The sequence below is a fragment of the Electrophorus electricus genome, chromosome 11 (assembly GCF_013358815.1).
Source record: "Electrophorus electricus isolate fEleEle1 chromosome 11, fEleEle1.pri, whole genome shotgun sequence".
Taxonomy (NCBI): domain Eukaryota; kingdom Metazoa; phylum Chordata; class Actinopteri; order Gymnotiformes; family Gymnotidae; genus Electrophorus; species Electrophorus electricus.
The window spans coordinates 2,917,732-2,935,000 of record NC_049545.1 but is presented as its reverse complement, the minus strand read 5'-3'; the positions used below and the strand labels follow the sequence as shown (position 1 = coordinate 2,935,000).

Sequence of the window (17,269 nt, the reverse complement as noted above, 5' to 3'; positions counted from 1 at the left end):
CCAGTTAAACCAACCGAACTTCACACTCTTGCATGCTGTCAGAAGTAGAATCAAATGGCCAGCTGCTGGGCATTTGTTATGTTCTCAATTCACAGTGGATGGTATACTATTTTTATATGTCACATAGATCATCCACATTATATGATCTTGTGATTGTGTCACATTGTCTCATTATGTCTCTCAGATACTGCTAATATCTTTCTCCTAAAGTTGTTATATCAGGAAGACATCAGATTTCACGTCTTGATGTCCACATTAATCCTAAACCACATTAATCCTAAACCATACTCAGGGTGACCAAAACAACAGCAAGGCAAAAAGATATGATTCAGAACTACAAATGTATCAAAGGAGAAAAAAGGCACATATAGCAGTCCTCATAACACTGTGCATGTGTGTGTGTGTGTGTGTGTGTGTGTGTGTGTGTGTGTGTGTGTATTCTATGTGTTTAAAGTGCTGCTCTTTGGTCAAAACTTATGAAAGAGGTCAATACAACAAGATGTACTGTGTGTGTGCACATGCGCTGTACACACGGATGCGAGTCTAGTTGATTTACACACCCTGAGCAGCTCTTTAGGGAAGTCCTGCCCACCATTTAAGCCCTCCAGGTTGCTTATGAACTGCCTGCAGGACATCTTCTTCCCCACATTCTGAGCGGGACACAGAGAGAGCAGTCCTGAACATCTCCACCCAACACAATCACCCGTTCCACAGCCACAGCCAACAATGTGACGATGCTAATGCCTATCCTGTCAGTCACCGTCACACTCACCATGTGTCCATACAGGTCTGTGTTGAGGAGCATCAGAGCGCAGGTCAGAGTGTGCACACTGTCTGCAACACAGACACACAGAGGGAACCAAGTCACACATTCCAAGTGAGAGCGCTGCCTGCTGCCACAAACTGGGAATATATTCTCAATGTTTGTGAGTTTCACTCACTCTCTTCACTCTCTCTCTTGCTCACTCTCACACACTCTCACACAGTAAGAGTTTGACTTACCTTCATTTGGTATTGTGTTGGGGTTGCACTGCAGGTATCTTCTGGAGAAATGAGACAGCACTCTTTCTCTCTCTTGTGTCTCCCCCGTGAAGGTGATCTTTCTCAGGAAAACTCTAACGACAGAGACTGGTCAGTTCCTACATGCTTATATGACTACACAGTCATACCAAAAGCATATCTTTCTATCAACATCCAAAGGAGAACTGAGTTTACTTCAGGACACCTTAAAAGATACAAAAAAAAGGTAATAATAGGAAAAGTAAATTCTGAAATTACTTTTCACTTCTTAGTACATCAGTTTACTATGTAGTTTTCACTTTATTATAAGCAGAATGAATGCGATTCTGTAGAATGAGTGGGATTTTAAACTGAGCTCATTTCATTCCCAGATCAATCCGATTCCCATACTGTTGTTGCATAAGCATGCTCTCACCTCAGCGACTGATCCAAGGACAAGCCTGAGAAGTTAAAGTGAATCAGGTACTCCTCCGCTACCATCTGGCTGAACTCGTTGCTATATTAAAATAATGACTATACGTTAAAAGTTGGCAAGAAGTTCAACTTTGGCACACCAGTCTTTGGTCTCAAGAGGGACGTGTGTTAGTATGAGATGGCCGAGGGTGCAGCCAGCCGGAGGGGTGCGTGAGGAGTGTGCGTACTTTTTGCTCAGGTGCCGCATAATGTCGGACCTCTTGAAGCCATCCAGGTTGTAGAGGCGCTTGGCCAGGCGCTTGGCAGCTGGCAGGTTGCCCTTGTTGCCGTTAGCGATAGCGACGTCAGGGTCAGACATGGAGACAGGCGGTGATGAGCGTTCCCTGTAGACAGGGGCAACATAGCTGAGGCTTTGCCTGCTCAACGACAAACCATGTTGAATATGACATATCATGGTGTATATGTCGTATTTTATGTCGGTGATGTTGTATTTGAATACGTTGTGAGTCTGTACGGCTGCCAGGTCAATCTTGTAAAAGAGTCTTTGATTTCAGTGGGACTTGCTGGTAAAGATAAATTAAGAATATATAAAAATTCTAATCTGGCCAATATTGTACATGTTTGTTTCAGTGTAAGATGCAAAAGGAAATGTGAAAACCAAACTGTGCATATCACAGTTACATATTGTGTCTGTGTGTTTTATGTGCTTGTGTCAACATGATTAACCCAAATGCACCCTGAAATGTATTTAGTATCATATTGAGTGACACAGATACTCATGGCATAATAAATAATGGCTAAAAGGCCATGGAGGACTAAGGACTGCCAGATCTTCTAGTAAGGAAGTCGCAAAGTCCAGTTTTGTTGTACTTGTGCAATAACAATAAAGATATTCTATTCTATCTAGTGGCAGGGAATATTGGAAGGGCACATACACACAAGCACATGTATGTAAGTGCATACACACAAACACACACACACGTGCACACACACACAAACACACACACACGTGCACACACACACACACACACACACGCATGCTTGTGACTTGTCGAAAGACACACAACCTTAACTGAACTTAGTCATGTAATGAATGAGCTAAGATTAGAAAGCAGTTGTATAGGTGTGTGAGTGTGCATCATCAGTTTAGTTTGAGCTGTGTACTGTAATCATGACCGGTTCGAGACCCAAAACAAATCTCTCTCACATAGCTCATTTGGAAATTAAGATCATTTTTTTCCTCAGATTACTGCTCAGAGTGGATTTAACACAGATGCTTCTAAATGATCAGCCATGGTAACTTCTTTCCAGCCATGGTAACTGCAGTCCAGATTATCACTAGCACATCAGTAATGGCAGTTATGTTTGTATAAAAACCAAGTGACTAAGGATAAATGTCAATAATGTAGGCCATACAAGCATATCTGCAAAGATGTTTACAGAGTTAAATTATTGTTTATTAAATCACAACTTCTGCTTTGTAGTGGACAGCACACACTGTGTCAGTACAACATAATATTTTAATAAGTAATTTGAAACTACAAAAAGCACAAAAAGTGAATGAAAGAATCAAACTTTATAATCTTACCTTAAAAACACCATTTGTGCTCAGCAGGCTAATTTGGCTATCCCCAAACTGTTCTGTTGCTTAATTTATGCAATCTGAAGCCATAAAGACATAAGACCCAAAGCCATGGAAACAAAAACACCCCTCCTTTCTGTGTATTTTTGGTTCATTCCAAGGGCTCCTGCAGTCCCCCATTTCTTACCGGATGGTCTGCCACAAAAGGGGAAGTAAGGGACTGAGAGAAGGTGAGGCTGAAAGGGACGTCTGTTTGTTTATCCTCGAAACAATGGCTCTGTGATCTTCTCTCGAAAGTGGACAAGGAAAAAGCCAAATGGTTTCATGGGCGTGACAAGAGCTCTGAATGAGGCACTAATGCACAGACACTCCCCTACGGTCATACGGCTTATGAACAACCGGAATATCTAGAAAAGACTGCTGTTATGTGTTAAGTCCCAGCCTGCTCTCCCACCCAACACACAAACGGTGTGTGTACTCTTGTGAACCAGTCAGAGAAGACATGTAGTCTCAGAGTGAGAGGGCTATGGGGAGTGAGGTGGAGTCAACACTCTTCTGAGTTACTGTGAGAAAACAAGCAGTCTATGTGTGAATACTACAGTGCTTTGACCTCCTCAGCACACATACTCCACAGTCGTCTGGGAGGCTCACAGTGTCCTAATACGATATGGTATATGATCGGGAGACTGCAGCAGGCATTATTATCGATCTACCTTGGTTTGTCCTACATCCTACAACCTTCCAATTCTCATATACGCAAAACAGTACTAAGTGTATTCTCTTCACACACCACATTCTCTTCAAGTCTACATTTACAAATACTATCCAGACACCTGTAAAACAGCATCTTCTGTAAACTCAGATTATTCACAGGAAACTTTGTTTCTCTGATCATTACAAACAGGTAATTGATGTTATTATAGCAAAACTGTATTTGTGTTCATCCAAAATTAAGACTAGAGGACACTTCATTTTGAGCTTTCTCTGCTCTCTGGGGAGTGCTGTGTCTACATGTGTGGTGATTTAATCAAAACCTTCACTCCAACTTGCTTCAGGCTACTCTCAGCAGCCAGCGTTTAGCAGCACTGTGACAGTATGTGAACAGCCGCCGGGACAAGGCCAATAAGGTCCACACCACACACCGCTTACTAAGCACCATATCAATTCAGAATCACTACTCACCGATAAATGGCTGGATGAGGAGCATATAGGTAGGGGTCATCCAAGGCCCCACATGCCCAGCATAGCACATAGCGAGCCATGTCACCAAAGCCCCACCTCCTCACACGCAGAATTCGTTGTATGGCAAGGTGAGATGCCACAGCCAATCAGCACAGGTCTCAGAGACCCTCATCAGGTGCCCTGGATGTGCTTCACAGACCAGCGCTCATCTTAAGGTTTATTCCGAAGCCCCATTTACATTCCGTAAAACTCGAAGTTCCATCCCTTCTTCTTGTGTGGCCCCTTGAACACTGACCCAACTGCTCCTCTGTTCTCTTGTAGCTCTCTTCAAACTTTTCCCACTCTGTTTCTGGGTTAGTGTTCAGAGCATGGCACGACTGCTGCTGATCTGTCCTCTCTGCTTTTCTTTCTGTCACTCTCATCCCCCCCCCCCCAGTGTCTGCCTTCAGCCTTCCAGCGTGATGGCCTGTGTGTGTGTGTGTGTGTGTGTGTTTGTGTTTGTGTGTGTTTGTTCTCCTGCATGTGCACCGCCCGTGAGCTATTTTTTGATGCTGTATATGGCATATACTTCCTTCCACTTTGGCAACTCCCCCCCCTTCTCTTCCTCTCTTTGTTACAGCTGCTGGTTTCTCCCACCCCTCATCTCCTTCCCACTGCACTGCTAACCTCTGGCTGGGAACCATCAGCCTCTTATCACATGCTAATAAGAGGCTGATAATGAAGATGGAAAGCAGAAAACCTGGAACAGAGTCTTAGCCTTTAGGTTAGAGGAGCTACCATCTCTCCAAAGGTAATCGAACCTAACATGAACAACTTATAAAAACAAAGGAAATCATAGTTCAGCTGTTTCTCCCTCTCGCTCTCTCTCTCTGAAATCACATGTCTCTGGAAGCTAATCTCCCATCACTATGGAGACCAAGAGTGCCTGGCTAAGCTCTAGATTTGATTGGCTACCTGACAGGAAAAAGAACACCATGGTAGAGCCAGGTGTCAAAGCAGATGGGTCAGCATTCAGACCTCTCCGAGTAAGTGCAGCCAAAACGGCCCCACAAATCAGCGACAGAAAAGACAAAGTCAAGCTCATATGCAGCGAGTGTTGCAAGAAAGCAGCAATTCCTACAGAACTCTCGCTCTGCTGTCAGGGCATAACCCTAACCCACACTGGTTGAGCTGGATTCAGCTCTTGCAATAAGTGGGACAAGGAGTGGTTGAGAATCTGAGGGCAGTGCTTCACAACTGACCCTGAGCACCACGAGCCGTGACCCAGACAGGATCTTAGAAACAGATTCCCATAGAAAGCTTTCATATCAGTATAATTTTCAGGTCTCTTCGAATTCAAGTGTCTTTTAACTTTATAGCCAAGTTGTGACAGAAGCAGACAATTATAGAAAAATATTTCACTACTTAAAAGGGAACAATTTATTACTTAGATGAACACCAGACTCCACATGCAGTTGTACTGGAACTATGGCTTTTTTTTGCAGGGTCATATTTAGATCCTTGTGTGTTTGTTAATCACAACTTTTCTTCTCGGACCTTACAACTGTATATTGTTTTCTCAAGTGCATTCATCTAATAGCAGTTTTAAAACATCTACATCAGTGTTAATGATCAGGTTACATCTTGTAGATTTCAAGAGAAAATGAGAAACTTTTGACATTACATGTTCAGAACATGATACAAGAATTGTCTTCTCTACTGATCTCAATCCTGCTGCAATCTCATGATACTTTAAACACAAAGTCATGACCCTATATTGCCCTCTACTGTTCAATATGAGGCAGTGCACTATCCCCAGGAAATATTCTTTTTTAAAAATCAGGAAAAATGTCACACACATCCAGGACTGGGTCTCATGTATAGTGAGATATGGAACGGCAGTTATATAAAAGCTAAATTTCAGCATGGTGATATTTACATTTTTTTATGCATGCAGAATGCTTGACTTTTAGCTTATCGACAATTCCATTGTTTAAGTGGTACACATATAGTGTCAGACTCCCTGAATAATAAAAAATAAGCAAGTTACCATATCCCAAACTACCATCTGTGGTCAAACATCTGTCCTTGTACTACACACAAGACACATTTGTGCAAAGTTGTATTTGTGTAGGAGTGTATACTCTGTCAGATATTCCTTCACTAGTTTGAAGGCATTATGTGGAATAATGTTGTCCTAACCATACAAAAAAAAGGAGAAAATACATGCTCCTCAGAGTTATAAACATGGGGCTTCAAACTGAAAGGAATTACAAATGTCAGAAAAAGCACACAAATGTCAGAAATGCTGTAATGTGAAGGCTTGTGATCCAAGATGCTTCAGCTTCCACTGACCTTTGTGTGGTCTCTGTGTCAGAGTCAGCTGGAAGGTGGTTCTTGGCTGGAGTGCCAGTAGACAACTCGTTCTCTTCCTTGGCTGTGCCCTCCAGGCCTGTACATGCTGAGCCCTGGGGTGCCTCTTGAGCAGCGGAGCCTGAAAGGCCAGGAGCTCCGGACTGGGCCAATGGAGCAAAGCTCAACTCAATAATCTGCTTGGCACGGTCACAGATCTGGCTCTGGATCCCAGGGGTCAAGGTGGGAAGGTCAAACGTGAAGACAGATGGGCCACAGGGGGTCAGGTCCTCACTGTCCAGGCTACTGTAGGAGGTGCTCTTGGACCGGTATGACTCCATAATGCTTTCGAAGTGCCGGCTGAAGGAGTCCAGTCCATCCATGGAGGTCCTGGAAGGGCTTCCCACAGAGATAGGGGACTTAAGGGCAGTCTGGCCACTTGGGGAACTGGAGGAGGAACAGTAAAAGGGTGGGCTGAGCACAAGAAGTACAATTTGTGACTTCCAGTCACATTTAAAGGAACAATCACTTCATGGAAGAAACAGAAAGAAGAAGAAACAGAGCAAATAGAACAGATTTTTTGAGATCATGCATTGGTTTGACAGAGTAAATAAACCAAGTCCGTTGGTCCAGGGACCTCCGGACGCAAGGATACTGCGGAGGCTGCAGCACCCCGTACATTCAGGATTGTTTAACTACACCTGTGAGTAAAGCTAATGAAAGTAGTAAAAGACCCAAAATGCAACTTGGTAAGAGTATAATGCATGGTGCATATTTTAAACCTTTAAATGAAAGGAGACCATGTTCCATGCTGATGCAATTGCAGTGTGAAAACAGTGACTATTTACTCTTAGCACCATTAATTGGGAAGGAAACAGAAGAAGAGAGAAAAAAGGTTGTAATCCCCATATTTTTAAATGCATCAGTAATGTAATTATTGCCCCTTTTCTGTGACTATAACAGAATACAGGTACTTTTTTTGACCACGTAATGCTGTTACTTTCCATTACTACATCACTGATGATACATAAGGAAATGCATTTTTATTCATGTTGTCTTTAAGATTAGAACATGGTTTGTTATATGTTATCCAAATGCTACAGTTAATTAGAAATTGCAATCATTTATAATAAATTCCTAGACATAGTATTTATGTCACTGTGTGTCATGCATAAGATTCCAGCACCCCTGTTTAAAACATGTCCCGTGTCCCCCTGTTCTCACCCTTTGAGCAACTGGCTGAACACCTCATCTCCATCATGCATGGCATGCTGCCTCTTCCTGTCACATTGCATCCTCACACTGGCCCAGCTTGCCACCTCTTCATCCTCATCCTCCTCAACCCCGTCTGCATGTGGCCACCACGTTGCCTCCAGAGAGCTGCTGCTGCCGGAGGTCCCTGGCACACTGCGGTTACTACTAAATGCAGAGTCTTCCTCCTGCTCGGCCAGCAACACCTCGTCGATATCCGTTTCTCTGTAGCAGCGCAGGGGCACAGCGTCCAGGTCGGTCTCTGAGTACCTGATGGTGTGTCTGATGACGCCGGTCGTTGGAGATAAACCCAGCACTGAGGAAGGAAGTGGGTTGACCAACTCTACCTCCACTTCCTCGACATCCTGGCTACATAGCTTTCGGGGCTCAGATGATGACCTGTGGCTGGAGTACACTGCTGTAGACCTCGAAGGCAGTGAGGATGGAGGAGATGGTGTTGGAAACTCACTGGAGTAGCCACTAGAGGGTGCAGTGGAGGAGCCTAGAACTTCTTTAGTCATTGGGGTGTAACATATAAAGGTTAGCAATTATTTTATTCATAAAACATATGTACAATCAATACGTCAAAGAAATATTAGGGAATACAATAGGCAGAACCTGAGTAACAGGTATTTGAACAAACTACTAACCACTCCTAGTTCAGCATCTCTGTAATCAGTGAGTAGTAAACACCTTCAGAGAACACTCAATATTAAAGCAGCTAGACAATGACTCAGTGATACTAAATATATTGAATCTGTACATCACAGATAGAGTTTCAAGGAGCCCAAAGGCTTTTCTGCCAAAGAAGAAAGCAGTGGTTTAATTAAAATAGGTACAATTTACCATAATTGAGGAACTGAGGAATAAACAATTAAATAGCAGGAAGCCCAAATGGGGGAGAGGAGGAAAGAGTGAGCCAACAATGTTTAACAGTGACAGAAGATCCTGATGTCATCCTATGGTGGCTTAGCCCTTTCAGATAATTGGATTAGATGTTCATTATGAAGCTTAAAGCTTGTTTTCAAGAAGAGGCAGATGAAGTGATAAACAAGTGAATGAGCAACAGAGTTGTTTGTGGGATATTTCTCTTCTTGCAGACCATATATGTGAGTGGTCTGGGTGGTCATCATGCATGTTCTCACCTTTTATGGCTTGATCTTCTGAAGGCTTTCCAAACAGGAACTCCCATTTGGCACGAGCAATTTTTTGGGAGTGCAAGGAAGGACATAGCAACAGTGATCCACTGTCCAACTAGAGATCAAGAATAATTAGTATTGTCAACAAATTTACATTCTTTTTCCACTGTCTGACACAAATGATAAAAGATAAATAGCAAACAGATTTCCCGACCTACAAGCAATTCCAGGCAGATTGGTTCTCACCTGTATTCCTGTGTTCCCTGTGTCACTGCTCCTCTGACTGGTCTGGCTGGATGTCTCAGGTGAATTGCAGTCTATCTTGGCTTGAGTGACCTCCCGTAGGCTGCCTGTAACTCTGCTAGAGCTCTTGGACAAAGCAATGGTCTTCTCTGCATCAGCCAGGCCCTCACCTCTCATATCTCTTTGCTCTGACATCCTGCAATGGTTCTCCTGAGAGTCCAGGACAGCTACACTACTTCTCCATTTGCTTAACTCCCAAGAGGACATTCCTGATGGAGGTCCAGTGCTACATAAGTGCTCCTTATTGAAGTCTCCAACTTGGAAGGAATGCTCTTCATGCCAGCACTGCTGCAGGGAGGATGAGCTCAGAGGTGTATCGGTGAGAAGTCCTTTGAGTGCTCTCCTGCTGCTGTCTGGACTGTCTCTGAGGACAGTGCTACACTGTGCATCACAATATCTGTGCTCCAGCTGTGGTGAACGGTCGTTTTGAGGCCAGTGCTGGTATAAAACAGGACTCTCCTCCCCTGGCAGCGCAGCTCGCTCTTGTAGGTCCTGAATGGGAGAGGTGGACACATGGTGCAATCTAGCAGGTAGTCTAGTAGACCTTCTGGCCTCCATAAGTCTGGAAAGCTTTGTAGCTTCTTCTGCTAGTTTATATGCCATTTCAGGGCTCGTGGCAGAAGAGGTGCTCTTCCCACCACTCTGCTTACCAGCGCCACCATCCAATGGATGTGAAGTGCTAGCAAGGTGGAAACTGACCTTATGAGTTTGGCATGGGCTTTTGCTTGTTCTCTGATCAACTCTCTGTTCACCTAGAGACTGAGTCATAGCTGGAATTTCATGTTGGATAGTTGTAGACATTATAGTTGGTAAAAATGGGCCAGGCCTATACGACTGTCTTGGACTCTCTTCTTCCTTCCACATTTCTTGACTTGGAGTCACTTGCTGAATTGGGATCTGTTCAGACTGGGCATTTGTAGGTGATGACATGGTACAGTTGGGCTGTTTTCCATGAGTAGAAAGCTGGTCAGTTGCTTGGCTCCTGGGTATACCATATGAAGTGTTGTGTTGATTTTGATATTTTAGCTGTGCATTGATGGGCAAAGATCTAGCACTGTGTGGTAGCACAGGAGACCCAGACCATGAGTTACAACGAGGCTGATCTCTGTGTAGAGGATCATGGCCTCTATCAGGAATGTTGGCTGCCCTTTGGTGCTTTAGCTGTGGTGAGCCAAACTCCTCCAAAGCATGACTAGTGGCCTCTCTTGCAATCGACTCTATTGTGGCCTGGTGGGGGTTGGGGGTATCTCTTGGTGCTCTTAATGAGCCTGGTATGGTGTGCTTTTTGCTGATGGCATCACTGGACCCCCAGCTGTTGAAGCACACCGGGTCACTGAACATGTTGGGGGGAAATCCTTTATCATTCACAGCTCTTCTGAAGGGGTTCCCTGGCTCACTTTGGCACAAACCACTGTGCTGACCTTGCACAAATTTGATATTCGCTTTCTCAATGTAATGATAGGTGACAGATGATCGTTTCCCTTCCTCCTTGCATCCATAAGTTCTTCGAGAACCACTAGGTGTGGGTGGGGCAGTAAAATGTCCAGAAAACCTAGAGTCTCTTCCTTGGAATGGCTCACATTTAGATAACTGAGTTTGCACCAGGGTATGTGTGTCTTCATCTGACCCTGACTTTAGGGCAGAAAGTAACTGACTTATCTCATTGTAAGGCAAGCTCTGTCTGTGTTGAGCAGCTGGTTGTACCATTGCCTCCCCTGGATTTAGCTGAACACTAACTGAGTGTCTGGATGGAGATTTACTGGAGGCAAAGGTGTGTGTTTTGCTGGTTTCTTTATGGAGGTCCCCGGGCAGGTAAACAATGCCTTGTGGGGCATTAAAGGCTGCACTGTGGGACTGTGAAAGGATGTCTGGCCTTGGTAACATGAGGGAGCTTGTACCTTCTGCATTTTCCAGCATTTTCCCTTGCTCAGCGAGAGATCTCACCTCCACATACAGGTGGAGGACTTTACTTGGCTGAGCCATTATGTCTACCAGACAGCCTCATAGAGGACTGAGTGAAAATCAGTCTGTAACTGATCAGTTACACATGATATAATCTCATCTTGGGAATGAGGTGGGTGCCCAAAAAAGGGGAAAGTAGAGAGGAACCATCTTCAACTCATCTTCAAAATCTCCTGTCAAACAAACATAACACAGATAAGCATGTTCACATTTAAGTGTCCATTAAATCAAAAAAGGATTTACAAGATACAATATAGTGATAATAAAAATAGTAACAACAATAATATTCAATATTTAAAGCCACAAAGAGCAGCCGATTATTCCAAAATAAAACGATAAAATACAAACAGCAAGGTAAAGTTAGTGGATTAGTTTGAATCTTAAAGACATTCATTGATGGCCCATAAGAAATTGAGCCGATACAAAACTGAAGGATCTGTGGCAACAAAACATTTTTAAAAAATGTACTCAAATAAATGCACTCACTTTACCCAGAGAAAGAAAACTACAAATGTTCCTATAATCAGATGCCTCCCATCACTGTATCTAATCATTGGTAATGGAACTCTTCATTTGTGTTAGTGAGAGATGCCATATTAACCCATTTATTTCCATATTTCATGAACAACCAAAAGAGGATAAGCATGCAACAATATCAGAGCTTCAGAATATAGGTCTAGTACTGGATTGTGACTGTACATTAGGACCCATTGAGACAGGCTCACATAACAAACTGAAGGTTGATTAATAATCAGCCAATATAAGTAAACCAATCGATAACACTATAGTTTAATAGAATTTAGAAGAAAAGAGGGATGATCAAATTATAGATACATGGTGTGTTTGCATGTCTAAGTAGGTTGAGTTTTGTGAGATGCAGGGAGACATGAGAGTAGTTTCAGAGTTAAAGCTGGAGGCCTACCAGATAGGCTTTATACAAAACCATGTGCCTTAGCAGCACAAGGGAGGAAAGGGTGAAAGGGAGTGTGTTCATTGTACACATGCACACACAGCTACTTTCACTTCCTCTCATGCTCTCTCACATATTCTTTCTCTAACTCATGCGCGCGCGCACACACACACACACACACACCATATACTATTCTTTTATATTTCCATTTTAGAAAAGTAATTGACTCTCAAATGTTAATTCAAAGCACTCCTAACCCTCCCAATTTTACTGAAATTGAAATGCCAAGGTCACATCAACCTAATGGAGCAGAAAGGTAGGACAAGTAATGCCCAAAATAACTGAACTGCATCTTGATTACAATGCCACACAGCTCTCTGCTTCTGGTTCTGTCTTCAGCCTGTTGACGCCCATTGCTCAGAGCATCTGTCCTGTTGTTGTTGTGGAGCCCACGTAATCAGCTTCCTCAGACTGACTAGAAAGTGTATGGCACGTTGAAGTCCTAGTTGCAACCCTACCTGCACCAAGGTAACCAGTAACAACCTGAAATGGATGCCTGTTTAATTAAGTCTCTGGATCAGATTTCTAATGGGAGAGTATGTCAGAAATGAAACAATGCAGCTTACTTCATGGTTGCCTTTGAATGTAGCCTGTGTATTTTACAATATTTGTCTGGCAGGTACAGGGCTGGATTTAGACCAGATAGAGTAAAAGAACATGGCAACATTCAAAAGAACAATAAACATTAGAACTCACATGGCTGCTAACAATGGCTTTTAAAAAAATGTTTTTACCAGAACTAAGTTAAAATAAATATGAGAATTCTAATAAAGCTAACATTCTTGCATGTCTGCCAAACCTCTGTAATTAAAGTCTCTAAGACTCCTTTTCCTAAATTATTAAGACAAAAGCATAAACAATATTGGGACTGTCATGTGTATCAAAAATATGTACAGAAAACAATTAAATAAAACCATAAATTACCACTGTCAAAGAAAGATTGTAAAAGATTTTCATCCATTTGACAACAGATGGAAGCTGGTTAATTTCTATTGTCATTCTGTGTCAGTGCAAGTAAAGAAAAAAACTCAATCCCATAATTAAGATGTTATGCAAAGAATAGGTAGTAGAGAGCTTCTTTTGCAAACCCATACTAGTACCCCTTACTAGGCAGGGCATTTAGGCCTACATTTTTAGTACTCTAATAGGATTGTCCCACCGCCTCAAATCCTCCTTACTGTAAATGTTATAGTACTACACCTCCTGCAACACTTCAAATCTACTTTACCTTATGACCTTCTGTGTCCCCTGTTTTCCTACTAGACTTTGAAGAACACTAGACATCAGGCTTCAGGAATTCCTCTCTTTAGTCTTCTGCACAGAGTCTGCATCTGTGTTCCTATGGTCTCTCTGGCCCTCTCCTCTCAGACAAACAGCTCCTGCCTGCTTTGTTGGCTCATCCATACTGGATTTATGCCTCCCACATGACTTCCTCCTCTTCCTCCTCCCCCTGCAAACCTCTCTTAGGTCCAGCACAGCTCTTTCCTTGTCTTGCCCGTCACTCAAGCCGTTAAGTCCCACCCCAGTGAAATAATTAATCCAATCTGGAGAGGAACCTATCTGTGTGTGGTGCTAACCAGTATGCTTACCAGTATCAGAGTGACAGGTAGTAAATAATTCTGCTCACTGTGCTGGGGACAAATAGAGGTGGGTAGGACCATGTCCGTTATCTGGACTAATACAGGGAGAGGGGCTGGACAGGCAACATAAAGATAACAGGCAGTGATCATCCAAACGGGGGTGAATGTGAGCTTCCACAGACACACACTAATCCCAAGGGATACAAGGCCAGTTTGTAGGGTTTAACACAAGTTTACACACTTCATCACTAATGTTAAAATCACTGAGCATATGGGTAGTGTGTCACATTGTTGCTCTGAAATAAAGTAGGAAAAAGCTCAGGTTAAAAATAATAAAATACTTATGTTTAAAAGTAGTTAAAGGGTTAAAATATGGGGTACAGCATCATTAAAAACCTGAAGGATTTAGAAATAAGAAGGCTGAGCTAAAGCCATCTGGAACTGGGAGGGGGGGGATAGGACATCACAAATTACAGGACAACTTATGCTAAATATACATCTCAATGACTAATTGCCAATTGTAACGCGTGGTGGCCCAAGTGCCGAAGGGCAGGACGCACAGACTTCAGCGACGTGGACGAACATTTACACAAAACGACAAAGGCAGAACATGAACATGTAACGGTTGACATTAAACAATCACAAGAAACACGCATACGTTTAACATGGACGATACGAACATTAACCTTACATTAACACGTTACATCAACAATGACCAACACTCTACACACTTCGACACGGGTTTCAATACATATAAACAAATAAGGTGCAGGTGTGTGTAGGCGTGGCCACAAACAGATCCTCCCACTACACGTGGCTGGCCAAACCACGTGACTCGCAGGAGACGAGCGTTATGTGACACCAATGTAAAAGCTGGTATTTTATTATTTATTAGTGTATTTCTGCCATTCAATTTCCTGATAAATTAATTTCACTCCCAATACTAGAATGAAGGGGAATCAATTTTAAATACCCCCTTAAAATAAAACTCATCCACAAAATATGTGATGCTAAAACCGCATGTTAAACTAGATATAGAGTTGGCTAAACAGTCTATAACGTTTTGTATAGTTCAGGGTGGTACAAACAAAGATAATTCATGGCTGCACTTCTTAGCCTTTCTGCTGAGTCAGTGGTGCATTCCGAATCAGCTGCAGTATTATAATCACACATCAACTAATGTATCTGCCAAGGCATTGTCCTAACCTCACCACACTCTGCACCTTTACAACAATGAAATTAAGTGGGTCTCATTTACAGACAGACTTACCTGTAAAGTGCAGCAGATTGTGTATCTGTGTATTAGTGTGAATTTCTTGATGAACAAAGGGGCCACACCGTTTCAGAATTAGGTAAAAATGGCCATACAAATAATTATTTATAATACAGACTACTACTATAGTTAACAAATACAGAATAGTCAGCTGATATTCTGTTCTCCAAGTAGCCTTTGGCAGGATGGAATTTGAGTAATATGATATAGACTATTTGTGAGAGACCACAGGAGTACGCATGCATTTCAAAGTCAGCACAATGTGCATCTTGAGCTACTGGCACTGTGCCTGTCACCTCAAAGAAGACCCTCCATATTCCAAATGCAACAGCTACATAAATCGACAAAACCTTCAAGCAGAAAGGGGCTGTGAAGCTAAAATTAGACACAGTCATTAGAGGAAAACAACCCCAAAAGAGGTACATAAACACTGACTTGAACAGGATGAATTTGAGGGCTGGGTATAAACTATAGGCCTACTATCTAAGAGTTTGCCATAAGTTGCAGTCCTCCATTGCTGTGCTAATTTTAACATCACCAATACCAAATTATCAAAAAGTCATTTTATTCACAGATCCCACAATATGTTGAGGTGGAGAATTTATGTCTTAACATAGTTTTGAATTTACATTATATAGGTAAGATCTGACATAGAAAGCTTTCAATAAAAATAAGATCAAAATTATCTTGACCAAACAAAGTTAATCCACTGAAAATACCTAGTCCTGTGGACTATGCCTGTAAAGTACAGGGACCAAATTACAGCTTTAACCTCCAATAAAACCAAAGTGACAACAGGTGGAGAATTTATGTCTCAACATAGTTTTGAATTTATATTATATAGGTAAGATCTGACTTATAAAGCTTTCAATAAAAATAAGATCAAAACTATCTTAACCAAACAAAGTTAATACACTGAAAATACCTAGTCCTGTGGACTATGCCTGTAAAATACAGGGACCAAATTACAGCTTTAACCTCCAATAAAACCAAAGTGACAACAATCCCAATACAAACGGATTTCATACTAACCTACTAATGTAGCCACTCGGGGTAGACCATAAATTGGTTTCAAGCAATCAGTCTCACCGTACAGTATTTGTAGGAAACCTTGCGGACACTTAATGTAATAGGCTTCATTATCAAGTAAAATCAGTTTGGTTTCCAATAAAATGTATTGCCGATGAGGTGGTAAAAAGTCAATTGCCGTAAACAAAAAATGTGGAATGCGCAGTACAAATTGAACAGCTCCGCTATTTTATCGCTTATTTATCCCACAAAACGCCGCAGCGATGCACCGCTCACTACATTATCTTCATGCACTCTTGCATGTTCGAGTATTTACCGTAGGAGACGAAGCCAGTCGCAGCACTGGCGAGCAGACCAGCCGAGTTGATGGTATAGCGTCACGCAGTACCGCTCGTCGAGCCATTTCTCCAAAATTGAGAAAGATAAAAGCAAACCAGGGAAAGGGTTTTTAACAGGCACTGCGATTTCTTCTCGCCCCTCTTTATGACACATGCTTATCGAACCACAAAATCTCCAGTGGCAACATAGAGAACAGTAATTACAAACCATGCTTCAACATCTGTGTAATGGATGAAACTGAATGAGACTGAATCCACACCATAAGACCATCAGACACAGGTGGATTTTTTTCTTTGAGCCAGCTATGATATGCAGGCTAAATGAGAATATCTGTTTACATACATTTGCACTCAATATTTATCCACAACACTTTTACAAACTAATTACTCTATTATCCAAACATGTTTACATGCTGTAATTATTGTATTTCTAATGGCAATACAAAGAGCCTTTTTGACCTTGACCACAGCAAGTAATTTGGATAAGATCCACAAAGCCATAGACATGAGCAATCAATAAAACATACTGCAGTCTTGCAATCTAGGAGTGCAGGAAGCTAGTATTTGCCTCAGGATCTTGCGCACTTACAAAAATAGATGCATTTAAGTTGTTGCAAAAGATATGCTTAAAACACAAAGGTGTGCAAGCCCTACTGGAATACTTTTTCTCTATTAAGTGAGAAACAAGTTCCTACTTCTGAAAGAAAATTTACAATTCATTTACGATTTCAAGAGGAAACAAATGCATGTTAATTTGTTGCCAGCAAAACATAATAATGCTGCATAAAAAAAAAGAATATTCAACAAAAACAAATGTTTATCACTGACCAAACCTGTTGGAAAGGGAAAGCAACAAATATGAGAATGAACTTTATTTATCCAAATGCCTGCTGTA

At 42.1% G+C, this 17,269-nt stretch overlaps 2 protein-coding genes across 2 annotated transcripts in view; both read right to left on the bottom strand.

Annotated features, from left to right (window-relative positions):
* The window catches only part of LOC113571484 (PH and SEC7 domain-containing protein 1-like), a 20,494-nt gene extending 12,306 nt beyond the window's left edge, over positions 1-8,188 (bottom strand). Inside the window, exons 1-7 of the mRNA XM_027000447.2 lie at positions 7,754-8,188; positions 6,533-6,976; positions 1,662-1,817; positions 1,436-1,516; positions 1,003-1,115; positions 773-834; positions 561-650 (exon numbers count right to left, since the gene is read on the bottom strand). Coding sequence (XP_026856248.2) covers positions 561-650; positions 773-834; positions 1,003-1,115; positions 1,436-1,516; positions 1,662-1,817; positions 6,533-6,976; positions 7,754-7,824 — 1,017 coding nt within the window. The 5' untranslated portion in view covers positions 7,825-8,188. The remainder of the gene's footprint in view (positions 1-560; positions 651-772; positions 835-1,002; positions 1,116-1,435; positions 1,517-1,661; positions 1,818-6,532; positions 6,977-7,753) is intronic.
* A 584-nt stretch (positions 8,189-8,772) lies between these two features.
* Positions 8,773-13,402, bottom strand: LOC113571538. Its single transcript, XM_027000526.2, has 3 exons — positions 13,383-13,402; positions 9,166-11,357; positions 8,773-9,034 (listed from the first exon to the last, which is right to left on the bottom strand). Exons 2-3 carry the CDS (start codon positions 11,203-11,205, stop codon positions 8,792-8,794), a joined length of 2,283 nt encoding a protein of 760 aa, XP_026856327.2. The 5' UTR covers positions 11,206-11,357; positions 13,383-13,402; the 3' UTR covers positions 8,773-8,791.
* Between the last annotated feature and the right edge of the window lie 3,867 nt (positions 13,403-17,269).

Bases quoted from the DNA above. Each gene is read 5' to 3' on its own strand.
- LOC113571538 (XM_027000526.2), bottom strand. From the start codon at position 11,205: ATGGCTCAGCCAAGTAAAGTCCTCCACCTGTATGTGGAGGTGAGATCT. The intron at 9,035-9,165 runs GTGAGAACCAAT...CTTGATCTCTAG, and splicing joins CAGGGAACACAGGAATACAG to TTGGACAGTGGATCACTGTT.